Source organism: Perognathus longimembris, chromosome 3, assembly GCF_023159225.1.
Source record: "Perognathus longimembris pacificus isolate PPM17 chromosome 3, ASM2315922v1, whole genome shotgun sequence".
Taxonomy (NCBI): domain Eukaryota; kingdom Metazoa; phylum Chordata; class Mammalia; order Rodentia; family Heteromyidae; genus Perognathus; species Perognathus longimembris.
The window spans coordinates 8,643,242-8,671,105 of NC_063163.1; the positions used below are offsets into that span (position 1 = coordinate 8,643,242).

A 27,864-nucleotide genomic window follows, 5' to 3' on the forward strand; every position below is an offset into this window, starting at 1 on the left:
GATGAGGGTCTCGCAGATTTTCCTGCCAGGGCTGGCTTCAAACCGAGATCTTTAGCTCTCAGCCTCTGGAGTAGCTAGCATGACAGGTAGGAGTCGCTGGCACCCCGCTTCGACCCCTGTTTTAACTTTGAAATGAATTCTGTGTTCCTTTGGGGGGCGTGGGGGGTTCAACGCGGGGCCTGGTCTGATTCAGCCTCATCACCACGAGGCCCCGGCCGGCCGCGCCCCGGGACGTGGCCTGATCGGGGAGCAGACGGGTGTGTGGTCAGGTGGCACTTTAGTCCGGCCACCCTTTGCCCGTGTCGGCGGGGGTCTGATGCGGAGACGCAGGGACACCCCGGGGGGGGGGGGGGCCGCGGTCTACCCGGCAGCCAGGAACGAGCTGCAAAGGAGGCGCGAGGCTGGCTGAGGGGGCCTGACTGCCACCTAGTGGGCCGGGGTGGCAGCGCGTGCGGGCTGCAAGGACCCAGGCTGCGCTGCACCTGTGGGTGACCTTGGAGGGGCCCCCCGCCCCCCCCCATCATGTAGGGAAGGACCACGCAGACCAGGCTGGAAGCGGGGCCACGCGGCTCACGGCCTTTCCCGTGGGGACCAGACTCGTTGACACGGGGTCCAGCCAGGCGCCGGTGGCGTCGCGTGTCATGGTGGCTACTGGGGAGGCTGAGACTTAAGGACGGCAAAGCCTGTGAGACTCACCCCCCAACGAACAGCCCCCCCCCCCAAACAGGAAGCCGAGCTGTGCGAGGAGAGGATGGGGGACTGGCGGCCTGGAGGGGGGGGGGGCGCCCCCCCACACACCCACGCGCGCTCACCTCCACGGCCACGCTGAAGTCCACCATGGAGACGCTGGTGTTGCGGTGCCAGCACACGTGCACCATGGTGTTCCCGCGGTGCGGGGCCTGGCGCTCCAGCGAGGTGCGCGAGGCGCTCAGGTCGTCCTCCGACTCCTGCTCGGCCCCCGCCGCCTCCTCCGGGGACTCTGGGGGGTGACACCGGCCCCCCCCGGGCCACGCCCGCGGTCACTCCCTTCCACAGACAGGGGTGGGCTTGCACACGCACGCACGCACGCACGCACGCACACGCGGCTTACTGTTGTCGGGGGGGCTGCTGGCGAGGAAGTCGGGCGCGGGGCCGCTGCTCTGCTCGGCCAGGTCGATGGCCATGCGGATGTCCTCCACCCACTTCTCCATCTCGGAGCGGGAGCTGGGAACACAGGCGCGCGCGCGCGCGGGCATCAGCTTTCCCGGGCGCGGCGGGCCGTCGTGGGGTCCCCCGGGGCGGAGGCGGGCGCGCGCGGGGTCCCCGGGGCGGAGGCGGGGCGCGCGCGGGGTCCCCCGGGGCGGAGGCGGGCCGTCGCGGGGTCCCCCGGGGCGGAGGCGGGGCGCGCGCGGGGTTACCTGGCGGCCACCACGATGGCCTGCTGCTGCCCGCGGAGGGTCAGGCAGTGCGGCACGCCCCACTCGTCCTCGCTCTCCTCCACCTGCGGGGGACGCGGCCGGGTGACGCGCGCGCTGCTGCTCCTCCCGGGACCCCCGAGGCCCAAACCAGGCCGGGGCCCAGAGGGGCCTGGATCCCCCCCACTGCCCCCCCCCCCCGCCAATGGGGTCCACGCAACCCTCAGTGACTGGGGGGCTTGAACTCGGGGGGCCGTCCCTGAGCTCAACCCCATGAGCCACGGCTCCCCCGCTGGCTCTTGGGTGGTTCATTGGAGATAAGAGTCTCACCGATTTTCCTTCCCCGGGCTGGCTTTGAACCCCGATCCTCAGCTCTCAGCCTCCTGAGTAGCTGGGATGATAGGCGTGCCCCCCCCCCCCCCCCGTGCTCAGCTACAAGGGCCGTTCTTTCGGGAAGAGGGCGGGGAGGCTTTGGCCCCGGGCCTGCCGTGCAGGGGTGCTGTCCCCCCCTCCCTCTCCCGCCCGCCCGCCGCGCTCACCGTCAAGCCGTAGAGGGGGAGCTGCCCGTGCACCTTAAACTGATTGGAGGTGGTCAGGCCCCGGCTGGTGTACAGCAGCACGTCGTTGAACTAGGGGAACAGGCAGAGGCGGGGGGGGGGGGGGGGGCTGCGTTGTCTCGGCTCAAAACCCACCGGGCCCATCCGTGTGGTTTGCCACCCGGGTTCCACCGGTGACCCCCAAGCCGCCCGGCCTGAGCACCCCCCCCCCCCCCCAGGCGGCACTCACCAGGAAGAACATGCGCTGCTGGAGCCCCTTCCCCGAGAGCTTGCTGAGGCTGCCCAGGCGGATGAACTCCTGCGGGGCGGACAGAACCAGGCACCTCAATTCCAAGTCCGCCTCCGTGACTAACAAGGGCCTCTCCCGGCCACGCCGGACGCTCGAGTCAGCCAAACTCAGCGGGGTTGTTCCAAGGGGCGAATGGAGGCAGGAGCTTGTCGGAGATTGGACACAGCCAGAGGCTAGACTCGTCTAGCAAAGCTGGTGGGTACGTTATGAGATGGGGGAGCCGCTGGGCAGGACCCCCCCCCCAACCCCCAGTGTCCATCCACTGTGGTGGCCACTTCTCCCGAGGAGCGCGGAGAACGGAAGGACCGACCCATACACACACACACGGCTTCCCCACAGTGGGTGCAAACGGGATTCTGACTGTTTGAATTAAAACTGCATCTTTAAAAAGGACCTTGCATCCTTGCATGAGACTTTAATGTGCTAACAGCTCCTCTGGCTTTATTTCGCCATTCTATCCAGTTGTCTGTCTTACTGCTTAAAATTCATTGCATTTCCGGTCTTCCTTCCTTCCTAGGAAGCTTTCTTTCTTCCCTCTCTCCCTCCCTCCCTCCCTCCCTCCCTCCCTTCCTCCTTCCCTGCCTCCCTCCCTCCCTCCTTTTCCTTTTTCTTTCTTGCCAGTCCTAAGGGCTGAACTCTGGGTCTGGGTGCTGTCCCTAAGCTCCTTTCGTTGGAGGCTAGCTCTCTATCACTTGAGCTACAGTGCCACTTCTGGCTTTTTCTGTGATTAATTAGAGATAAGAGTCTCTTGGACTTTCTTGCCCAGGCTGATTCTGAACCATAATCCTCATATCTCAGCCTCTTGAGTGGCTAGGATTATAGGCGTGGGCCAATGGTGCCCAGCCTACCTTCCCCTCCCTCCCTTCCTTCTTTCCTTCCTTTTTTTGTCTTTCCCTCCCTCCCTTCCCTCCTTCCTCTCTCTTTCCCTCCCTCCCTCCCTTCTTTCCTGTCTTTGTAGTCTCACTATGTAGCCCAGTTGGCCTCAAATGGATTATAGGTGTGTATAGGACATCTGGCTCCTCCAATCCCTATTTAATCTTCCATTTACCTAAATTTAAAAACAAACAAACAAAAAAACAGGGTTGCAGGCCTGACTCAGGTGATAAAACTTGCTTAGCAAGGGCAAAGCCCTAAATTCAAAACCATAGTGCCACAAGCACATGCTGAATAATAAAGTAATAAAATAAAGAGGCTCTCCTGAGTCATTCCTGAAATGTGGTAGAAGAAAAGTTCACAAATCAATCCCATCACCCAGGAGAAAGGCAGGGCTCTCTAGCTCCTGGCTGCATGCCGTGACCCCTGCCGGGCCCTGCCTCCTGCCCGGCCCTGCCCCGCGGCGTGTTCCTGGCCTCCTAGGCGGCACCAGGGGAGTCGGTAACTCGGATATGGTCCTGGTAGAAGTTGCCACTTTGATCCCTGAACCATCTTCCCTCTGGCGTTCGTTCCCTCCGGAGCCTTCTGCTTACCCTTCCTGGAACCACAAGATTGTCGATGCCAATCAAGTCCTTCTTGAGCTCATGCAGCTTCTGGAAGTTCTCCATCTTGATCATGGTACCGTGCAGCTGGGCCACCATCTCGGTGATCTCTGCCAGCGCGGCTATGAGGTTGGGGGGGGAGGGGTGCGGATAGGGCGGGTGAGGGGAACCCAGGGCGGAGACGGCTACCAAACACGGTCCCCCAAACCGCTAGCTGCACACATGCAGGGCTCCCCCCAATGCGCCTACTGACTTCTCTCTGCTTCCCCCAAAGCCCTCGCAGGCCTCGTGTGGAAGGGCAGCGTTTGGCCCTCTTGCTCTCTCCCTGGCTCCTTGTCACAGGGCTGGGCATCTCAGCCATGCCCCCTCCCCACACCCCTTGCTCCATCTTTAGTTCAAACACTGCCATCTGGTTTGGAGCCAGCGGGCCAGGTGGTCATAAACATGGCTGGTGGCCTCTCTGGTCTCAGAAGTCCCCAGGTCAAGGGGACTCCCCTGGGGCCAGTTGTGAAACTGAGTTGTTTAAGGTGGGGTGCTGACCATGGCAACAGGCACATTACAAATGCCCAGGGCTAAGGGGTGAGGCAGTTTGAGTGCGGCCCAAGGAAGGGACACCAATTTCATCCGTGCGGATAGCGGAGGCCAAGTGTGAGGGCGCTTCGCCTGGCTTAGTGGAGCCTCTTTGGGGGTCCCCTGCCCCCCCCAAAAAAACTCAGGTTTGAAGGAGAGGATGCATGCAAAGAGGAATAAGGAGCAGCAATCCCAGGATGCAACATAAGTAAGAGCGGATTATGAAAATGCGGGTGGCGCCAGCAGATGCCCCGGGAGGCCCTAGGAACCACAGCATGGCAGCGCCCCGCAGGACCGGGGCAGTGTGCGCTCCCGGCAGTGCGCGCGCCCCCACCCACACCGGCAGTGCGCGCGCGCCCCCATTCACCCCGGCGGTGCGCACCCCTCCCATCCACCCAGGCAGTGCGCGCCCCCATCCACCCCGGCAGTGCGCGACCCCCCTCACCCCGGCAGTGCGCGCCCCCATCCACCCCGGCAGTGCGCGCCCCCATCCACCCCGGCACTGCGCGTTCCCATCCACCCCGGCACTGCGCGCCCCCACCCCGGCACTGCGCGCCCCCACCCACCCCGGCAGTGCGTGTTCCCCATCCACCCCGGCAGTGCGTGTTCCCCATCCACCCCGGCAGTGCGTGTTCCCCACCCACCCCGGCAGTGCGTGTTCCCCACCCACCCCGGCAGTGCGTGTTCCCCATCCACCCCGGCACTGCGTGTTCCCCATCCACCCCGGCAGTGCGTGTTCCCCATCCACCCCGGCACTGCGTGTTCCCCATCCACCCCGGCAGTGCGTGTTCCCCATCCACCCCGGCAGTGCGTGTTCCCCATCCACCCCGGCAGTGCGTGTTCCCCATCCACCCCGGCACTGCGCAGCCCCCCTCACCCCGGCACTGCGCGCCCCGCCTCACCCCGGCACTGCGCACCCCCCCTCACCCCGGCACTGCGCACCCCCCCTCACCCCGGCACTGCGCACACCCCACCCCCCACCCACCCCGGCACTGCGCACCCCTCCCATCCACCCCGGCACTGCGCACCCCGCCTCACCCGGGCACTGCGCGCCCCCATTCACCCCGGCGGTGCCCGCCCCCATCCACCCCGGCACTGCGCGTTCCCCATCCACCCCGGCACTGCGCACCCCTCCCATCCACCCCGGCACTGTGCACCCCTCCCATCAACCCCGGCACTGCGCGCCCCCCTCACCCCGGCACTGCGCGCCCCGCCTCACCCCGGCACTGCGCACCCCTCCTCACCCCGGCACTGCGCGCCCCCATTCACCCCGGCGGTGCGCGCCCCCCATCCACCCCGGCACTGCGCACCCCCCTCACCCCGGCACTGCGCACCCCCATCCACCCCGGCACTGCGCACCACCCCCCTCACCCCGGCACTGCGCGCCCCGCCTCACCCCGGCACTGCGCACCCCCCCTCACCCCGGCACTGCGCGCCCCGCCTCACCCCGGCACTGCGCACCCCCCCTCACCCCGGCACTGCGCACCCCCCCTCACCCCGGCACTGCGCACACCCCACCCCCCACCCACCCCGGCACTGCGCACCCCTCCCATCCACCCCGGCACTGCGCACACCCCACCCCCCCACCCACCCCGGCACTGCGCACCCCGCCTCACCCGGGCACTGCGCGCCCCCATTCACCCCGGCGGTGCCCGCCCCCATCCACCCCGGCACTGCGCGTTCCCCATCCACCCCGGCACTGCGCACCCCTCCCATCCACCCCGGCACTGTGCACCCCTCCCATCCACCCCGGCACTGTGCACCCCTCCCATCCACCCCGGCACTGCGCGCCCCCCTCACCCCGGCACTGCGCGCCCCGCCTCACCCCGGCACTGCGCACCCCTCCTCACCCCGGCACTGCGCGCCCCCCATTCACCCCGGCGGTGCGCGCCCCCATCCACCCCGGCACTGCGCACCCCCCTCACCCCGGCACTGCGCACCCCCATCCACCCCGGCACTGCGCACCACCCCCCTCACCCCGGCACTGCGCGCCCCGCCTCACCCCGGCACTGCGCACCCCCCCTCACCCCGGCACTGCGCGCCCCGCCTCACCCCGGCACTGCGCGCCCCCCCTCACCCCGGCACTGCGCACCCCCCCCTCACCCCGGCACTGCGCGCCCCCCCTCACCCCGGCACTGCGCACCCCCCCTCACCCCGGCACTGCGCGCCCCCCATCCACCCCGGCACTGTGCGCCCCCCCTCACCCCGGCACTGCGCGCCCCCCCTCACCCCGGCACTGCGCACCCCCCCTCACCCCGGCACTGCGCACCCCCCCTCACCCCGGCACTGCGCACACCCCACCCCCCCACCCACCCCGGCACTGCGCACCCCGCCTCACCCCGACACTGCACGCCCCCATTCATCCCGGCGGTGCGCGTTCCCCATCCACCCCGGCAGTGCGCACCCCTCCCATCCACCCCGGCACTGTGCACCCCTCCCATCCACCCCGGCACTGCGCACCCCTCCCATCCACCCCGGCACTGTGCACCCCACCTCACCCCGGCACTGCGAGCCCCCATTCACCCCGGCACTGCGCGCCCCCATCCACCCCGGCACTGCGCGCCCCCCTCACCCCGGCACTGCGCACCCCCATCCACCCCGGCACGGCGCACCCCTCCCATCCACCCCGGCACGGCGCGCCCCCATCCACCCCGGCACTGCGCACCCCTCCCATCCACCCCGGCACTGCGCACCCCTCCCATCCACCCCGGCACTGCGCACCCCTCCCATCCACCCCGGCACTGCGCGTTCCCCATCCACCCCGGCACTGCGCGCCCCCATCCACCCCGGCACTGCGCGCCCCCCTCACCCCGGCACTGCGCGCCCCCCTCACCCCGGCACTGCGCGCCCCCATTCACCCCGGCGGTGCGCGCCCCCATCCACCCCGGCACTGCGCGTTCCCCATCCACCCCGGCACTGCGCGCCCCCCTCACCCCGGCACTGCGCGCCCCCCTCACCCCAGCACTGCGCACCCCCATCCACCCCGGCACTGCGCGTTCCCCATCCACCCCGGCACTGCGCACCCCCCTCACCCCGGCACTGCGCGCCCCCATCCACCCCGGCACTGCGCACCACCCCCCTCACTCCGGCACCGCGCACCCCCCCCCCCACTCACCCCGGCAGTCCCTGAAGTCGGCGTGGCTGGGCGGGTGGTGCTTGCACAGCCGCTCCAGCACCTGCTTGTAGTGCATGAGCCGGTGCAGCGGGCGCAGCAGGAAGGTGTTGAGCGGCAGGTAGCACACCTTCTGCAGCTCGAAGTCCCGGCACGCGTGCTCCAGCCGCCGCGAGCTCCGGATGGAGGCCTCCAGCGCCTCCAGCGCCTCGCCGTGCTTCCACAGGTGAGCAGCCAGGGGCTGGGGGCGAGAGGGGGGCGGCTCAGCACACCAACCTCCTCACAGCTCCCATGTCTCCATGAATGCTGTAAATGAAATCGCGCGAGAGAGACCGCGGGGGGATCCAGCGGTCCAAACTGCATAGGCGTTAGCACACCGGAAGACCCTTTCAAGATGAGATCCGCAAAATGGAGGGCTACCACACGATCGGAAGCCCCTGATGAAGGTATCCATGGCATTATGAGAAGACCAGCACCCTTCCACAGGAGCCTCAAAGAGTAGTCCCAGCCCTTGGGGGGCAGAGGCAGGATTATTAGTGCAAGGCCACACGGGGGGGGTCAGGGACCCTACTCCACAGGGAGGGTCGGGGGCAGAACTGGGGTCACAATTCTGTCACCCAGGAAGAGGGCAGACGGGGGGGGGGGCATTGAGGGCTGGATGCTTCGGGATGGGGGGGCAGCAGGACAGAGGACGCCCCAACTCCAGGTCCGGCTCGGTGGCGCCCCATACGTAGGGCTGACTCTGCTCTGGGTTTCTAATCCAGCTGTGGTCTCATCTCAGTTCCAGCCCACGGCCATGCCCCTTCCAGAGACAGAGGCACCGAGCCACCTCATGTATTCCCACAGAACATTCCAGATTCTTTCTCTGAATGCTTCACCAAGCCCCACAAACAAGCTCTGAAAATGTCACCACCGCGCGGTTTCGTAGCCTCTTGGGGAGCTGGGATTACGGATGTGAACCACCGGTGCCCGGCCTGGCCTACGTTTTGTTTTGATCCACAGGAGGCTACAAAGAAATGCATAAGGAGACACCAGGAATCCCCCCCCACCCCCCTGACGGGGCCCCCGGACACAGCTACCAATCCTGGACAGGGCATTGGTGCACTCCACACAACTCGCTCGGGCTACCCGAGTCATGTGTGCCTCCGTGTGTGCGGCGTCGTGCAGTTCTGTCACACGTGGAGTCCGGATTGTGGGAGAGGGCATTTGCCACGTGGAGGCATCCGTCGGGCCGGGCGTGTGTGGTAGGCGCCCAGCAAGCCTTACCTGCACTGAGGCCCTGCGAGCACACCTCAGCCGCAGAGGGGTCAGGGGTGGGGGCAAGAAGGGGGGCAGGCTTGGGAAAATGACCCGGGGTTGCAGGGCTGGGAGGCTGGGATCCCAGATGAGGGGGATGGGGTGAAGAATAGAACCAGAACCGGGCCGAGGAAAAGCCCAGAGCCTCTGAAGAGGTGTCTCGGGAGGAGGAGGACATTTTAATGACATCTTTTCCCCTGTCTGAGTGGAAATCACCACAGTAACCAATGCCATCACCGAAGACAGGGCCAGAGGGGACAGGCTACATCCCGTGCCGGCCCAACCATAGCACATTCTGGAAGAGGTAAGACTCTGGGGCTGGTGGAAGATTGGCAGGGGGAGGGGGGTGTTTAAGACAGGGAAATCCTTCCGCGGTGAGGCTGGAATGAGGGTGTATCACATCAATCCAGGCTGCTCAGTGTCCACAGCTGCACAATGCTATCAAGAGTGGAAACCCCCTGGGCTGGGGATATGGCCCAGTGGCAAGAGAGCTTGTCTCGTATACATGAGGCCCTGGGTTCGATTCCCCAGCACCACATATACAGAAAACGGCCACAAGTGGCTCTGTGGCTCAAGTGGCAGAGTGCTAGCCTTGAGCTAAAGGAAGCCAGGGACAGTGCTCAGGCCCTGAGTCCAAGGCCCAGGACTGGCCAAAAAAAAAAAAAAAAAGAGTGGAAACCCGTGTAGAGGTGGGATGGGGGGGGGGGGGAAGTGCCCTTCACGCTCACGTTTTCTGTAAATGCAAAACTGCTTATACAGAGATAGATAGATAGATGCTTATACACATTATATTATATATTATACACAAGAAACCGAACTGAGGGTCTGAAAATGAAATGTGCACTCAAACTTTTTTCTTTCTGCCAGTCCTGAGGCTTGAACTCCGGGCCGCACGCTTGCTTAGGTGGTCTACCGCTCGCATCCTGCCTCCAGCCTGCCTTTTTTTGGAGGATTATTTGGAGACTTTTCTGCCCAGGCTGGTAGTGAATCACAGCCTCTTGAAGAGCCACGATTACAGGCAGGTGCACACCTGGCTCAAACATGTTGTCTGAATCATTTTTTTTTTAACAGCTCTCACCATCTATTTATAAAAAAATACTCCTTGCAACCAGGTACCACTGGCTTGTGTGTGTTACCTGTTACTTAGGAGGCCAGAATTGGGAGGTTCGAGGTTCAAGGCCAACCCGGGCAGAAAAGTCCACGAGACCTCCTTTCAATCCTACGCTCCCTAGTTGGGAGTGTAGGCCTCTCCCCCTAGCTAGGCACATCGTGGTCCAGAGGAGGCCTGGGGCAGGAAACAAGACTGTATCTCAAAAAATAACCAGGGCAAGAAAGGGCTGGAGGCATGGCTCGGTGGTAGAATGCCTGTCTAAGAAGCATGAGGTCCTGAGTTCGAAGCCCAGTTGCGGAAAAGATGCGACCCACGTGTCTTGTGTGTGGTGTGTAGGACTCACGCCAGCGCTCGCCCCCGCGGCTTCCTGTCAGCGAGGTGCGCCGGGAGAAGGGGTTCCCGGGCCAGGGCTCCTCTTCCCCGGGCACTTGCCCCGTCAGCCCTCGGAGCAGCTCACCTTCATGCCCTGGATATTCTTCAGCATGACGTCCCCGATTCTTTGGTAATCCCCTCTGATGTGGGCGTTTGAGCGGCCTTCCCTGCCCAGGTGGAAACACAGAGCATCAGCAGGGACAACACGCGCAACCCGCGCCACGACGCCCTCACCCATCGCCCATGCGATTGGCACCCCGGAAGGAGACCTGGAAATGTCTGCCCACTCGGCAGACACAGATCCCAACTCGGCCGGGGAGCGCCAGGCCCTGCCAGGCCCGGGAGAGGGCAAAGCTGGGTGTGCTGTAGGGTACAGATTCCTATTTCCTATAGAAAATTGCTCCCGTGGATGTTGATGAGCCAAGGTTTGAACAGATGTGAAAATTCACACAGTGCCTGGGCCTGGGCAGTCTGGCCCACGGCTGCCATGCTAACAACTCAAGACGCAGGCCTCCAGGCCGGCCCAGGCGTCCACGCAAGAACCCCTCTCAACCACCAGCCGAGGGCAGCGGCACACGTCTATGACCCCGGCCACGCAGAAGGCCGAGGGGCGCAGCATTAGGCGGATTGCAGTCCGGGTGCAAGCCTGGGGAAGGCAGCAAGACAGTATCTCAGACATGCCCACCGCAGCCAGGCGACGGTGGCTCATGTCTTGTCATCCTAGCTCCACAGGAGGCTGAGATCCCAGGATCAAGGTCTGAAGCCAGCCCGGGGCAGGAAGCTACGAGACTCATACCTAAAATGGACCACCGAAGAAGCTGGCCAGTAGAGTTGTAACTCCAGTGGCGGAGTGCTAGCCTTGAGCACAACAAAAGTTCAGGGGTAGTGCCTAAGCCCTGAGTTCAAGCCCCAGGACGGGCACGCACACAGCAAACAAAATAACTAGTGCAAAAAAAGGGTCTGAGGTAGAGTGTCTGGCTAACAATCCTGAGGCCTTAAGTTCGAATGCTGGAAGTGCCAAGGAGACGCAACAGAGAGGGTTATTCTGATTAAACATACAAAATACGCACAGCTGACGCTTAATGACACTACATAATTAGTATAGACTAAGAAATGGATGAGGGCTGGGGATATAGCCTAGTGGCAAGAGTGCCTGCCTCGGATACACGAGGCCCTAGGTTCGATTCCCCAGCACCACATATACAGAAAACGGCCAGAAGCGGCGCTGTGGCTCAAGTGGCAGAGTGCTAGCCTTGAGCGGGAAGAAGCCAGGGACAGTGCTCAGGCCCTGAGTCCAAGGCCCAGGACTGGCCAAAAAAAAAAAACAGAATGGGTAAAGGAGCACAACAGAAGAGCTCAGTTTGCTGGGATAGTGTGTGTGCACACACAAGGAAATGTCTGTGAACCCCACTACAACTAACGCATGCTAGTAAAAAGTAGTACCTTTAACACCCCCCCCCCAAAAGTCCTAACTACTTCATGTTCCAGTATGCTAAGCACTTTAGAGGCATTAATTCATTTGTAGCTCCGAGCAACCTTAGGAGGCAGGTATGGTAACACCATCATTTGACAGCAAGGGAAACTGAGGCACAAAGAAACCAACTTGTCCAGTATCTGCCACCAGGAAGCAATGAGCTTGTCATACCTGGGCTAAGCAGGCTGGTGGTGTGTAGGTCAGTGCCCATCACTACTATGTGAATGTACATCTGCTAATTCAGCCAGGGGTGGGAAAAGAACTTTCCAGAATAAAGCAATAAGCAGTCTAGCGAATACCTTCAAACCAACTGTTCAGGAGAGCCAGAGGCTAACTCATGTGAAAGGGAATGAATTAAACAAAAGCAACAAAGCCTGACTCCCTGGGCGCTGGGCTTCAAGCTGGCTGCGAGAGGGGGCTGGCGTGGGAAAGGCGCAGGGCAGGAGGTAGGCAGCTCGGCGGAGTAGCAACAGGGCACCCCCTCAAGGGCCCCCCTCATGTGTTCACCCCCAAGTCCGCAGCACCATTGATCCTACCCATTCCAACGGGGCCCTGGGTCAAATCACGTCACAGACTGAGAGCACCCAGGCCATTGAGGTGATGAGAGCCCCTCCTCCCTCCAGCCCAGCTTGTCAATCATCTTCACTAGCTCCTCCCCCTGCCCCGCCCTCTCCACGCCCCCCCCTCCCCCCGCTTCCCTGGCTGGAAGGCCATGCCTGTCCCACACAGATCTTCCCTCCATCTCCACCAGGGGCCCAGCGGATGTGGACATCCGTAAGCCCATGCGTGCGTGCCATTTGGCAATACGGTAAGAAAGGTCTTCCAGGCGAAGGCCCTAACTGATGGACTGGGGGGGCGGGGGGGGAAGCGACGGGGGCATGGGGGGGTGGGGGGGCGGCCACTAGTGACGAGCACTTCCTGTCTGTCCTCTGCCCGAGACAGATGAGAAGCTGTAAGGCCACCGGGGAGGGCCTGGACTCCGGTGGGAGCCACAGTTCATTCATTCGCTTCCTCTGTTCTGCTGCCAACTATTTATTACAAGAAAATCAGATGTTAGAACAGGGCCCGTCCTTCCCGGGGGGCCGGGGGGGCCTGCTCCCAGACCCACATGCGTTTCTGCCTTGAGCGTCTCCCCTTCCTAGCAGAGCGGGGGTCACTCTGGGTGACATCGGAAGCATGGGGTAGGGCTTCGGGAGTATGGTGACCCCCTCCCCGCCCCCTCCTCCCACAGCCAGCCCCAGGCACTGGGGGGTGGGGGGGTTCAAATGGGACAAACCCCAACTTCCTACTGCTCCACGTACGAGCGCGTTCGTGTCTGACTTCCTCTGCGCGCCACCGAGTCAGCGTGGAAGGCATCCGTCCATACCAAGAGCATGGAAGAGCAACAGAGCTCCCCGACCTCCTCCAGATGTCAGCCCCACAGGGCAGGTCCTCGCCTGGGGGGCGGGCCGCACACCTGTCATGGCGTCCTGACCACGGGGCAGCAGACGAAAACCCTGTGGACAGTTCCACCGGACAACCACGCACAGAGAAAGAGCCCCGGTGCCAAGCTCTGACCCACGCAACGTGACGCACTTCCTCCAGGAGCAACTGTGCAGGACTCCAACACACACTGTGCACACAAACACTCTGTACACACGGCACACAGTCACATTCTATACACTGCACACACACATTCTATGTACACACTGCACATACTCACGCATATCACATATACTATACACTGTATACACATACACACTGCACACTCGCCACACGCGCTTGCACACACTGCACAGTACACGTTTTCAAGTCAGCTGACCTTGTTCAGACAGGTCATTCATTCGCCACAGTGTAAGCTGGGCGGTGAGTTCTTGGGTGAGTCTCTGACAAGGCACCCCACTTCTCAGCCTCATTTTCCTTAGGCAGACGAGGGAGCTTCTGCTGGTCCGAGGAGAGAAGCTACACGAAGTTCCTAACAATGCTACAGAAACACACGGTGCCACCCACCCGAGCACTGCCCACTTTCTAACCCATCTCCTATCATTTTGGAGCTTCTCTGGGACTCTCTTCCAAGAGGGGGTCCAACATGCACTGGTCTTCTGGAGTGCCATCAGAAGAATGCAGGCCGGGGCTCCCCGTGCTCCCCGAAGCTCCTCCTCTACTTGGTTTTAGTGGCGCTGGGCCTTGTGCTCGCGAGGCAGCGGTTTACTCCTCAGCCAGGCCCAAGGCTCCTTTTGCATTAGTTTGAGATCGTCTTGCTTTTTCCCGGGCCTGGGCCGCGATTCTCCTCTTTCCTCTTTCCGCTGTGGCTGGATGACAGGCGAGCCCCACTGCGCGCCCAGCTACTTGCAGCTGAGATGGGGGTGTCACGGGCCAGCCGGGAACCATGATCTTCCATGCCTCATCCTCGCACGCATTTGGGAGTGCAGGCATGAACCACCCGACCCGCTACCACCAACCCCTCCTTGTAGATCTCAGCGGCTCTTCCAGCTGCCGGATAGCACGGTGGGGCAGTCAGGTGACTCAAGTGGAAGTTCTACAAGCGCGGGAACCATGACTCACGTGGTTCACAACGCTGACCTCTAGTAAGGAGACCATAAATATTTGTTGGATAAATCAAAGAAGATCCTTGCCAATTGGCCAACTGTGATTTGTCCCAAATATGTGGCTTTTTTCTTTTCCTGAACAAAAAGAAGTGCCGGAGCACGCAGCTTTCCCGTGGCAGGTGACTCGGTACAAGGATGGTTCTGGTCCACAGGACAGCTCCAGAGGTGGACCGTGCACCGGGAAGGTTTTGGCTGCTGTGTGTTGAGGTTGAGGTTCTCATCTTCTCAGGGCCTGGCCAGAGGAGTCTCACCCACTCCTCTCTGGCCTGCACGGGGAGGAGGCCATGAACTCTTCATTCATTCTTTGCAAACAAAGAAGTTAGGATTAGGAACTTCAGTCAGCTGTCTGGGACTGTAGTGCTGACTTGACAGGCGGTGACTCTCAGTTGAGTGGAGGGGTGTGTGTGTGTGTGTGTGTGAGTGTGGACAGGACTAACCTAGGCGCCAGCTTTCCTTGTGGCTTAGGTCAGATCCTAGCTGTGCACCAGGCTCCTCAAGCTCCAGTACTGGGGCTCGAACGAGAGCCTTGCATTCTTGCTTCATTTTTTCCTCTCAAGGTTGGTGCTCAAGCACTTGAGCCACACTTCTACTTCTTGCTGAGTGACGGGAGATAAGAATCTCATAGATTTGTTTTTCCAGGCTGGCTTTGAACCGTGATCCTCAGGTCTCTGGATCCTGAGTAGCTGGGATTACAGGTGTACGTGATGTAGAATGCTCCGTCCAAGGTCCTCACTGGATGTAAGCTACCAAGGCCTGGCCGACTGGCTGAGAAGGGAGTTCCGAGTGGTGCAGGACAGTCGAAGGAAGACATCCAGGAGCACTGGGTGGGCTGTGTGCAGAGCAAGCACACAGGCGTGGGAAACACAATGGATGAAACACAACAGCATTGTGATAAAATACATCTAAGTGTCCAGTCATGGTGGTGTGCAAAAGTTCCCATCTCCATCTGTAGAACATTCCCATCTTCCCAGACTGACACTGTCCCCACGACACGAGACCCCACCCCGACAAGCACTGGGCTGCTCCTCGCCACACATCTGCCACCTTCAGAAAGCACAGCGTGGGGCTGGGAATATGGCCTAGTGGCAAGAGTGCTTGACTCGTATATATGAAGCCCTGGGTTCGATTCCCCAGCACCACATATATAGAAAACGGCCAGAGGTGGTGCTGTGGCTCAAGTGGCAGAGTGCTAGCCTTGAGCAAAAAGAAGCCAGAGACAGTGCTCAGGCCCTGAGTCCAAGACCCAGGACTGGCAAAAAAGAAAAAAACAAAAAACAACAACAACCAAAAACAGCAGTGTTGGCCCCCCTCTGTCTGGCTGGCTTAGTGCGTGGCTCAGAGCCTGGCTCCACCTCCTAGCTCCATGAACAACGCCAATGAGTCCAGACATACAAGCGCTAGTTTGGGTCTTACCTCAAAATTCATTTGGGCATAGATCTAGGAGCGGAATTGTTGAATTCTAACAATTTTAATGATGTGCAACACAAGGACTTGAAGCTGCTAAGAGTAGATGAAATGAGTGATAGTTGCTTCCCTTCGAGTCTCTGGTTGTCCCCTAGTGCTTCTAGAAAGATCTCTAGGCACATTCAGACATTTGACACCTAATGACATGGCTTTGTCTCTGCCCCGGTGGGGCCGGCAGGAGTCGCAGATGTTGTCTGGCATCGCCTGTCCTGGAGAAGTTCCTTCTGACCGCGTGCGTTCACCTGCCAGAAGCCAGCTACCTCAGACCGTCCTCGCCCCCAGACCAGCTCCCCTCTGCTAGGAGCCCCTGCCCTTGCACTTCTGTTCTTTTCCATCCTCCGGTGGTGTGTGGGGTCTCCGTGGGTGATTCTTGCTCTGCTATAATCTACGTTCATGTAAGGAGACTGCCAGAAAGGCATCAAGAAGATTCTCTTGGCTCTCTTCTTCTCAGTGCTGTCTTCCTCAGAGACTTGGCTCTCCTTCTGGGCTTCCACACCTACACTTGTGATCCTGGTTTCTCTCTCTCAGCCATGTTCGCCTGTCTTTTTTTTTTTTGGCCAGTCCTGGGGCTTGGACTCAGGGCCTGAGCACTGTCCCTGGCTTCTTTTTGCTCAAGGCTAGCACTCTGCCACTTGAGCCACAGCGCCCCTTCTGGCCATTTTCTGTATATGTAGTGCTGGGGAATTGAACCCAGGGCCTCATGTATATGAGGCAAGCACTCTTGCCACTAGGCCATATCCCCAGCCCATGTTCACCTGTCTTGAGGAGGTTTTTGGTTTTTTCCCCTTTTTGTACCAGTGCTGAGACATGAACTCCATGCCTAGGTATTGTCTCTCAGTCTTTTCACTCAAGACTGGCATTCTACCACTTGAGCTAAAGCTTCACTTCTGGCTTTTTTGGTGTTTAACCAGGGATAAGAACCTCAGACTTTCCTGTCCCAGCTGGCTTGGAACTGTGATCCTCAGATCTCAGTCTGAGTAGCGAGGACTACAGGTGTGAGCCATCTGCGCCCAGTATATCTTGAGGACGTTTAAAATCGACTGTAATCACTTCTCGGCCTTTTGGCTAAGATCAAGTATAGCATCTGTTCTTATCAGTTTAGAATTGACTGTAAAACTATTCTTCCCCAGGCGAGCATGTCCACTCTCACGAACTGCCTTCTTCCTTGCTGCTTTACTTCTCTTTAGTTCATGACCATCTTTCTAATTGGCCACATTCAAAACTTCCTAGGGCTTCTGCTTCCTTCCACTTCCCAGTGTCGTCTGCACATCCAGTCTGTCTGGGCCCCTGGCTGGGTTCCATCCCCCTACTCCCCCCTGCTTGTCTGCACATGGTACGACCCATCAGGCCTTGGGGGCCCGCCAGTCACCTCAGGCAGAGCCCAGATGCCAAAGGCTGAGGGTAAGAGGTTAGCTCCTCTTGATGCGTTTGAACAGCTGAGTCAATAGTCCTTGGCTTTCAAGAGAAAAAAAAAACAACAAAAAAACCATTCTTCCACCTTTTCGAACCCACCAAACCAGTTTCCTTGTTTTTGAAGAAACAGCTATGTTGGCCTTTGCCAGCAGGAAACAGGCCTTGGGCATCTGCTCTCCGCTCAGGTGTGTTTACCTGGGCGCTCGGAGAGGGGCAGGTGTGTTTGCCAAACCAGGGTGAGGCCTAATTGTTCCGGAGAGACCTTCTTGATACCCGTGTCCTAGGATTTCCCATAGTTGATGGAACCACATTCGAGTACATTCCAGTACATTCCAGTAGGACTGCAAGGAGAAAGCAGGTACCCACTTCATCTGTGTACGGTATTTGGGAAATTTTTGGTGCAGGGCGAATTTTAGATTTACTTCTGTTAGTAATAATAATTGAAAATATTATCACTGGATGGAAATCTGGAGTTGGGTGAACAGCAGACTCCCAGTGTTGCTTTTCTCATTTTGACCCGAAACTGGAGAGGTAAAAATCTTAAGAGAAAAGGGTGGTAAGGAGTGAATAGAAAGTCTACCATCCTGCCAATGTCAAAATCAAAAGCTGTCTCAAAAGCTTATTTTTTTTTTTCCAAGTAGCCAGTTTCCCCCTTTTCCGTGTGGGGGTGCAGGACAAGCCCTTGAGAAGCACTGTCTCGCTCGGCGGGGAAGGAGCACTGTGAGGGCCGCTTGAGCCCACAGACAAGACAGATCCACCGACAGCAAAAGACACACTACAGGAGATGTGTGCGTGTGTGTGTGTGTGTGTGTGTGTATGTGTGTGTGTGTCTGTGCGGTGCTGGGGATTAAACTCAGGACCTCGGGAATGGTAGGCTTGGTAAGTGTTCCGCTATGGAGCAACCTGATTTGGGCCTTAACCATTCCACCTGACAGGAGCCGGCCTGTGCTGCTCACACCAGAGCATCACCAAAGACCACGACGGCTGGGTGCTGGAGGCTCCTGCTTGAAATCCTCGCTACTGGGAGGTTGAGACCCTTGATCCCAACCCCAGTCCTCTAACGGAATTCTGGAGTACTGTACTACCAATTCAAACCACGGCATTCATTCATTCATTCACTCATTCTCCTATCTATTCCTTCAGGCTTGAGGAATAAAGATGATCTTGCTTACCAGTGTGACAACTGCAAACCCAAGAATTCTAGAACCTAAGATTCGCAAGGGGCACTTATATTTTAAAACTGCAGATTTCTCTGTCTCAACACGCAGGTTCTGACTGAGGAAGGCCGACGGGGGCCCAGCAGTCTGAATTTTGAGGTTCCCTCTCCCCCAAGTGTCCCTCATTCTCTGCCAGGTGGGGATTTCACTCCCCACCTTACCTTCTGTCCCCCTGGCTCTTCCCCATGATTGAATCAGCTGCCACACACCCTGAACGGCTACAGAGATGCCAGCGGGAGAAGTTCTGGGCTTCTAGAAGGGTTGTCTGAGGCGGTGCTCATCCATGTCTGATGGCCAGGGACAAAGCATGAGATGCTCCCTACGGCTGTTTCATTGCCCTTCATCTCCTTACCAAGCAAGAAGGCACCCTACCAAGTGTTCCCGGTAAACGGGTTAGTTAGATTTTTCAGACCTTTTAATTTTGAAAGGAGATATTTCTTTTAACATTCTCAATACTCAGAGTCTTGTTGAAGTATGTAAGTGTGTGTGTGTATATATATATATATATTTTTTTTTCTTCCCCATTTTCCATCAAGGCTGACTTTGTTCCCATTATTTCTCAATTCGGGCTGTAATCTCCCCCTGAGGCCTGCCACCTCATTCTCTAAAGGGAAGGTCAAGTGCGCATGAATTATCCTCTAGCTATTAAAAAAAAAGTATAAAATGTTCATCGCAGCACAATTTGTCATAGCGAGAATCTGGAACCAACCCAGATGCCCCTCCGTAGACGAATGGATCAGGAAAATGTGGTACATATACACAATGGAATTCTATGCCTCTATCAGAAAGAATGACATTGTCCCATTTGTAAGGAAATGGAAGGACTTGGAAAAAATTATACTAAGGGAAGTGAGCCAGACCCAAAGAAACATGGACTCTATGGTCTCCCTTATTGGGAATAATTAGCACAGGTTTAGGCAAGTCACAGCAGAGGAACAAAAGAGCCCGATAGCTATACCCTTATGAACACATAAGATAATGCTAAGTGAAATGAACTCCATGTTATGGAAACGACTGTTATATCACTGTTGTAACTACTTTCAATGTGCTATGTGTAACTCTAGCTTCTATTATTGATGATCCTCTTGTATCCCCTTCCTGTGGTTGTACCTACACTATCTCTGTATCTTATCTGAGTATATTGGAAACCATGTATACTGCTAAACAGTGGTGTATAGGGTAAAAAAAAATACAAACAACTACAAAAGCAAAAAAAAAAAATGTATAAAACCAGATGCCACTTAGGGAATCGGAGAGCTGGCCCTGGCTTAGCATGCTGGCCTCACGAAGCAGGAGAGCTCCTCCGTGAAGCGGAAGGCTGCCGGCGAGGCCGCCTGGGGTCTCACCGTGAACCAGGTCCTAACCGTGGCAAGGGGACACCCACAGACACGCCGACTCCGCTGCTGCCAGACGCAAAGCAGCGGGGTTTGTTTTGTTTTTGGTACATTTTCCAAAGGCCCTGTGTAGAGACAATCGGACCCAGGCACCTGTACTTATCCTTTAAAAGCCCCATGAGAGTTTTCTGCAAAGGGGTCTATTTTTGGGTAGGGATACACTGGATTTTGCATTCTATAGTGTAGATACAAATTTTTTCTAGATGTTTTTACACCTCCCTCTTCATCTCCCAGGTATTTAATGGATAAGTGGCTTCTTTCTCTCCTCCTCCTGACCCCTTTTCTCCCTCCCTCTCCTCCTCATTATTATTATTATTATTAATTTTCTTCCCGTGGTACTGAAGATTGAGCTCAGGGTCTCCTGTTTGCTGAGCAAGTGTGCACATCCCCTTTGTGCCACAGCCCCATGCCCAGCTTAACATTATTTTTAACCGAACAGCCAATGGTGGACATATAATTATTTCTAATATTTTAACTCTGTACTGCTGTCTTTGCTCGTGAGATTTTACATGTTAAAATATATCCTATGACAAATGAAGGCAGATGGGCGCACCCTGCAGAGGGCTTTGATTTTGCAAAGCACTTTGGAAACCCTGTTGAACAGAATTCCGAAAACACTGGAAGACATATGTAATGCATAAGTGACCGTAAGACAAGCGCCAATACCCACAGGGCCCTCGTATGCTTTTACCTGACTGCCCCTCCAAAAGCAACTTTTATTTTGTGGCCATTGGATAGCTGTTGCCCCAAAAATGCCTTTAAGGAGTTATAAACCAAAGGGAAATCAAGTGAACACGAGATCCAAGCACATGCGGAATGAACTAGAGTAAAATCTAAGCTTCTCTTAAGCCAGTTTCTTGCCTTTCGCCTTTGCTGCTCCGGCTGTTTCTGAGGAACAGCGTCCAGCAGCCCAGCTGTTCCTAGAACTACTCACCAGAGCGCAAGTCTCTGTTCGATTTCCTTGAGAAAGTTGGTGTGGAACTTGTGCAAAGGCTCAAAGTTTGGGAAGATGAGATTCTTCAGTGTGTCGGGCATGACGTCATCTTTGCTTGCGGTGCTCTGAAACCACTGGGAACGAAGAGAAGACGACTCTGTGAAGATAACTGATGAACTTGGGGTGCTGTGGGGACACGGGGCTGTACCTCTCAGATAGTCCACATTTCGGGGTGCCAGGCCAGGCTCATTCCGCATCGGGTGGGGAAAGCACCCTTCTCTGCCAGCGAGCTTTCTGAAGGTTGTGACCCACGGATCGTGCGTTTGAGCCAGGACAAATCTCTTAACTAGGCAACTCCATGGACCAAGACCTCCATCTTGGCCATGTCATTAGAGAGTTCCCTAGTTTGTGATCGTGGACAGCCTTTATAGTGACACAGAGCTCCGGTCACAGGGCAGGGCGGTGCCCGGACAGTCCCTGAGTCACAGACCCTTTTGCACCTTGTGAGGACCAACTCAGGGCCCCACCCAGGACAGACCGGGGCAATGAGTCCAGTGGTTCTTCTTACCAGCTGGTCCTTTCCCAGAATCCTATGGGCCATAGCCCCCTACAATGCCCCGCCCCGACTCCGGTTCCCGTGGAGGCAGCTGCTGACTGTACACCTGAAGACCGTCTGCGGCTGCGCTCTGGTGACAAGCCGCACCATAAGCCTCCCAGACAAAGTGAGTTTCCTGTCCATTCTGAGGTCTCCCTCAAGCAAAAATAAGCAGTTACATCTGACGATAGCAAAATAGAGTGTTCTGGATCAGTGCATACAGGCAGTAAAATGCTTCATTTGAATTTTCTCTGCCTTAGGTGCTTCTTTCTTTCACATTTAAAGCCATAATTATAAAAAAAAAATTTAGCATGTATTCCGAATTAAATGCATTACAAGCATTTCATTTCTATAACCCCAGACCAGAATCAATTGAAGTCAGAAGCTAACACTTAATGAGCTCCCGTTTCTCTGTGCAAGCTGGCTATCAGTTCAGAGGGATTGTCATTTCACGTGTGAGGAGAAAGGGCCATACCGAAGTGAGAACCTCCAGATCCTTCAGGTACGTGCGCTCAGTGGTGGAAACTTCTTTAGCAATGAAGTATGCCTTGTCAGTTGGAAATCGCTGAAAAACCAAGACACGACAATCACTTTGGGGTAGAAATCTCTGAGAATGTCCTGATGACATAAGGAAAGTCTGGTGACTCATATCTGTCCACCTAGCCACTCGGGAGGCTGAGATCTGAGGATGGAGATTGCAAAGCCAGTATAGCAGGAAAGCTGCTGAGACGCCCATCTCCAATTAGTCATTAGACAGCCAGCGATGGAGCAGGGCTCAAGTGGTAGGCTAGCCTTCAGTAAGGGACAGCCCCCGGAACCTGAGTTCAAGCCCAACTACTGGAAAAAAAAAAGTCATGACTTATGAATATGTTACTAAGTTAGGAAGGATGCTTTGCTAGCTGGTATCAAGATAAATAAACCTTCATTAATTGTCCCCTTTGGGCTAGAGGAACTAGGATGAAAGAATGGATTTCCTTGATGTGGACAAGGGCTGGGAGTGCTCTCCTAACCATCGCCACCAAGTGGGGTACTCGAATCCTCAAGGCACCCCACAAAAAGACCAAGGAGGGCTCTCTGCTCCACGGGCTACAGTTGTTGGTGTTTGTGAAGTTTTATGAAATGGAGTTGCAGTGTTGATGGAACACCAAAGGTGGGTGGGTTGAAAATGACCAGGGTCAAATCAGTGGGCCACACCATTGTGACCCACAATTCCCCGACGCCTAGCAGTCAGAAAGCAGGCTGGCTATCATGGGAAGTTCCCCACTGGCTGCCATCTTGCTTACTTCCTGTAAGAGTCCACTCCAGTCTAGCTCTTGATATACACACAGAAGACCTGAAAGGAGAGCCTCACAAACGTGTGCCTCGAGGTCCAAGACAGCATTAGCCACAAGATGGAACATTCTAGCTGTCCCCTGCCGATGAATGGATGAGCATGATTGTATAATGGGTGTGCCACAATGGATTATTACACACCTTTACACAGGAGGGAGTTCTGGCCCCAGCTAAGATGCCTATGGACTCTGAGGGCCTTATGCTAAGGAAATAAGCCTGTCACAAAAACTCTCTGTGACTCCACTTATATGAGGACCCTGGAATAACCAAACTCATAAGGACAAAGTAGAGCGGAGGCTCAGAGGGGCTGGGGAATGAGTTCCTGTAGGGGAAGATGGAAGTTCTGTGATAATAAGAAGACACTAATGTCACATAGATGTATACTTAAAAGGGGTGCTTTTTTGGCACGCACGCACGCACGCACACACACACACACACACACACACACACACACACACACACACCCCAAGACCCTGCCAGCACCTTTCTCCGGCCTTCCTCTTCATCATCGGTTCTGGGGCAGGCCTGGTCATTCAGCAGCGGGCTGATCAAGGGAGAGGCCTGCTTGGTGTCAGGGCTCAGGTTTGGAGACAAGCTCACGTTGGCGGGGGCAGCTCCTCCCTGAGAGTTGACGGACAGCTCTGAAAGGTGGGGGCTACCTGTCACGGAGCCTGTTTGGGGATGAGAAGTTTCAAGAAAATAGTAATTCCTTTTGGGACTTGATTTCTATTTACAACGTTCACGTTTGCAAATCCTTACAGCCTTGGCTACCATGTGGCAAAGTTCATCCATTCCTTATTTTCTAGCTGTTTCCCCTACGTTGCAGTTGCTTTAGTAAGTAAAAGTTCCAAATTATGCATAATCCAATGGAGCCTCAGTTACAGAATTTCAGCTAGATGAAGAAGTCTGCACAAATAACGATGAGGATAACTTAAAAGCATTCCATCTCCTGTACTCATATTTTTCTCTCCTAACTACTGCTTTTGCGCCTAAGACACAGTAGCTATATCACAACAGGACAAGGGAAAATGATGAAGGTAAATAGAACTAAACTAACAGGAATCTAAGCGACATACTACACCTTAAAACAATGGGTCACAGCTAACATAAAGGTCAAGCAACTAGCTCCCCACTCTACAAAGAACAGAAGCAAGCTCATTGTACCTGGAGGTGTCCATGTCTGTCACTGTTTGGGATAGAAACACTAGCATCACATTACATGCAACGGTGGTCACTTAACAACACAAGCTGGAGATCACCAGAATATCAGTTTCCTTTTGAGTCAAAAGTGACAGGCAGTGAATTAGTTCTCCAGAATGGATATCATATTCGGTAGTATAAAAATATACATATTATCCACATAAAGGCAGCCATGAGCGATGACATGTACAGGACGCACTTTACCAATATGAAATTGCAAATATCTATACCCCCAGCCCATTAAGGCAACAAAAGGTACCTGCTAATGACAGCACATACTTTCTACCTTGGTGTTTTTTTTTTGTTTTTAACCTAATACATTTATAGTTCTAGTGCAGATTTGTTAGGGCTGCTATCAGGTACACAGTTACCATAGTAACAACAGACAACGTCGGAACTTCTTTCATTTTCAGGCTCACGGCTACTTGGCGTGCTGTTAAGAATCTCCAAGGAAAAGATGAAATGCAATTTCCTGAGGTGTTCCCTGACATCTATCCTCTCTTGTTGTTGCTACTCAGACTCATTTCAAAATGACAAGACTCAGCAGCCTAGGAAGGGGCGGATAAAGCAAGGGGAGTAGATTTGATCCCAGTAGGACCAGACCACAGAGAAACTACCACCAGCCTCACCCTGCTCCCAGGTCGACCAGTTATCTGTGTCACCAATGCAGGGGTGGGTGAAAAGCCACTGTACCCAGGAAACAATAAAGTGGATGTCCTGCCCACTGATAATCGGTCAGTCCAGCGCTCCTTGAATGAGATTAGAAATTGTGAGGGGGGAAAAAAGCAAGAGTCAAAAGTTTGTGTTTGTTAAAACACCCCATATTTTAAAATGAAATGAAGTCCTGGTGTTAGATAGAGACCCAATCACCCCGCACAACCACCAGACCCAGTTAACCCCGGAGAAAAAGGCCAGAAATTGCTTCACAAATGTCAATTTTATTGACACTAGTGCACAACTGAATACAATAATTGTGAAAGAATTGGAAGTTGTCAAATAGAAATAGTGACAATATAGTATTAGGACTGTAGTTATTTCAAGGTACTAGACTATTCTCTCTCTCTCTCTCTCTTTAAGAATCACAAGGAGAAAAAATGTTAACACTACAAGTAGGAATTAGAAAAGAGAAATTCTGGCAATTTGTCTACAGATTAAAACATTTCATGCATTTGTGAGCTGCTGTTGAAGGGTCGCTATTTGTCCACCAATAATCTAGCAAAACGTGGGGCTTACCGTTGGCTCTCAGGCAGTGTGTAAGATGGAGTGAGGCAGTTAAAAGTGAGAGCGTTCTGGGCCTTGAGTCTGCGGTGTCATGGGCCATTTGAGAGAAGTGGAGCCAAGAATAAGAGATTGTGAAGAAGTTAGCTTGAAGGGGGAGTGGGGAAGAAAACATTCACATTCAGGTCCTGAACAGTATCCAGCAACAGACAGGAAAGGAAGTGCCGCATGGCAAGGGGAAAACCAGGTGCACACATTCCAATACAGCCACATCCACCCTCTCAAGTTCAACTCCAGGACCACTGCTGAATTCTATCCAGGAATGTTTGTACTTAATACTAAGTAGGCTGGAAGGTTAAGGCAACAACACTGGTTCCAGGAGAGGTGCCATCTTTCAAGGAGGCATGAGATATTTTAAAGAAGGTCAGATTCAGGAGAACCCCACTGAACTACATGGAGACAGGAAATGGAAGGTTCGAGTGAACATCAGCGTCACCTACGGACAGATAAAGTAGGGGACATCCCGGGATCACTTGCACTACTACGTAGGCTAAAATGTGTGCACTTACCTACTTTATCAGAGCAATATGCAATAGGGGGCGTGGCTAAATTGAGAATGGCCAGCTTCCTTTTCCTGAGAAAGGTCTGCATTTAATCCCAGGGCTTAAGAAAGGAAGGGTGTGGGTGTACTTACACAGTAAGACCAAGAAATCAAGGAACACCAGTCTGACTAAGAAATGTACGACAATCCAAATTTCTAAAAGTTCAGTTTCACAACTGCCATCTGGGTGGGGGAAGAAAAGGGTCCCCCCCTTCCCTTGTTGTAAGAGAAAGTACTGGGGGCTTTGAAAGCTTATAGGTGACATAGGGGGGACAAAGCTCATTCCTGTAACTATTGTTCCATGCAGCAACCAGTGGGGTTTGCTGTGAGTCAGAGTTGACCAGCGTCTACATACACACGTCCGCGGAGGCAGGCGTGCAGAGGGTATAGGAAAACAGCGAACGTCCACCGGCTGTCGTGACTAGAATGACATGAACTCGATGGTCAGTGAAGTAGTCCATTTGATAAAATAATGAGGACGAGGAGGAGGAGGAGGAGGAGGAAGGCATGGCTCTGCTATCAGAGAGGGCAAGCCCTTCAGATTTCGGCGGGAGCACAAAGCTCATCACGTTCTGCAACCTGTCACTGGCTTTGAAGGCCCAGCCCCAGGCCACTGGAGCCAGGAGACAAATTCTGACTGTCACTGACGGCTTGTTACTCAATGAAATGATTAAAGCCTTGATTTTTTTTTTAAATCACTTTTCCTTCCTAACAAATTGGCACAATGTAATTTCTTTCATCAAGGAGCTCTGGGCAAATCACATTGGGGGGGTCCATTGAGGAAGCCCTTGGGAATTAAGGCAATAGTTGGAAAGAAGGTTAGGGAAAGATCAGCTTTTGGTCTTTAACCTCTGGAAGTTTCTAGCAATTGAAAGAATATTATTCTTGAAATGGTGCTGCTTTTTTTTACCCCCTAGGCATTCAGTTATACTTCAGACCTTCCCCCCACCATTAAGTTGCAGGAAGAGGCCTGGATTTCCATCCCAACCTTCCTCTCTGCCCCCCCTCACCCCCCCAACTCTCTTATGAACCTGTCTGGCCTCTCTACCACAGCTCTCGAGGGAGGCATTTCTAGTAATTGCCTTTTTAAAAATCTTTTAAAATGTAGACTTTCTCATCACACAAACAATTATGGAACTTCAAATTAGCATACTTATATTTATGGATTTCAATTTATCACTGAGCCCAGAAAGTGCCCTAGCGGCGCTACCTTTTTGCATTTCGAATATATTCCTCGTTCTCTCCTGGCTCAGGGGAAGCTGCCTTTCGGCTTCACCAGGGGACCGGCTGTGCTTGTGAGGTACCTCGAACCCCCAGAGTGGGGGACAGCGTCGTGACTTTTACCCTGGGAGGACTCGACATAGCGTGACCCTAAACACCCACTTCTCCAACTTGTGTTGCGTCCCATCCCAGAAAAAAAAAAAAATCTATTTTCAAGTAATAAAATAAGGCATCTCAAATACTTAGTGATACCTGCCCCATTTTTGTAAACGGGTCACTAAGTTGGTAATCTCTACTTTTTAAAATTTGTTTACTAGATACATGTTAGCTTTTTTCCTGAAAAAATAGGAAGCTAGAAGACCTGACAATAATTTTCAAAACTGTAATCCGCAGTCCGTTTATGAAATGCTTAGCTAGCTGAGAATGAGAACACTTACTTTCTCAATTTTTCTTTTCAAATTTCTTTCAGTGTTTCTTGGAATAAAATGATTTCTTTTTTTTCAAGCTTCGAGATGCTACCCTCCTACCACGATTTATTTGTCTGCTGTTATTGGCTCTAAGATACAGGAGGTTTTATTTACACACCCAGAATATGTGCAAAGGCACCTATAGGAATTAGAACTAGAACTGTAGATGTGCATCTATTTTTAAAAGGCCATGTTAACGTCCACCCTGCCTCCCTCTGTGAGAGAGAAGACAATGAAATCTCGTGAGATCTGAGTGCTGTTTTGAGGGCTGGTTTTCGTGTTGAGTTAGAGGTGGGCAATGGGATAAGGCAGGACTCACAAGACTTCACCCCTGGGTTGGGTTGGGGTCCTGCTGAGTGACATCTATGGCAACCGCGGGCAGTGTATCACTGCAATGACAGGGTCCCCCACGAACCGCCAGGTCCCGGATGACCCACACCAGTGGCAGTGTCCTCTTCTCCATCCCTGAGGCTGCTGAATGTGTGTGTGCATTCCAGAGCCACTTCCTTAAAGAACACGTTAACAAGCAGCTAAGCATCCACGCCACATTTCATCATCAGGCAATTCAGA

At 55.1% G+C, this 27,864-nt stretch overlaps 1 protein-coding gene and 1 pseudogene across 1 annotated transcript in view; one reads left to right on the forward strand and one right to left on the reverse strand.

Annotated features, from left to right (window-relative positions):
• The window catches only part of Farp1 (FERM, ARH/RhoGEF and pleckstrin domain protein 1), a 194,992-nt gene that overhangs the window by 2,682 nt on the left and 164,446 nt on the right, over positions 1 to 27,864 (reverse strand). Inside the window, exons 14-24 of the mRNA XM_048341159.1 lie at positions 23,071 to 23,258; positions 21,731 to 21,820; positions 20,661 to 20,794; positions 10,262 to 10,343; positions 7,401 to 7,638; positions 3,707 to 3,837; positions 2,181 to 2,249; positions 1,934 to 2,023; positions 1,398 to 1,480; positions 1,091 to 1,203; positions 813 to 979 (exon numbers count right to left, since the gene is read on the reverse strand). Of these exons, the coding sequence (XP_048197116.1) occupies positions 813 to 979; positions 1,091 to 1,203; positions 1,398 to 1,480; positions 1,934 to 2,023; positions 2,181 to 2,249; positions 3,707 to 3,837; positions 7,401 to 7,638; positions 10,262 to 10,343; positions 20,661 to 20,794; positions 21,731 to 21,820; positions 23,071 to 23,258 (1,385 nt within the window). The remainder of the gene's footprint in view (positions 1 to 812; positions 980 to 1,090; positions 1,204 to 1,397; positions 1,481 to 1,933; positions 2,024 to 2,180; positions 2,250 to 3,706; positions 3,838 to 7,400; positions 7,639 to 10,261; positions 10,344 to 20,660; positions 20,795 to 21,730; positions 21,821 to 23,070; positions 23,259 to 27,864) is intronic.
• LOC125349814 lies at positions 16,748 to 16,851 on the forward strand (annotated as a pseudogene).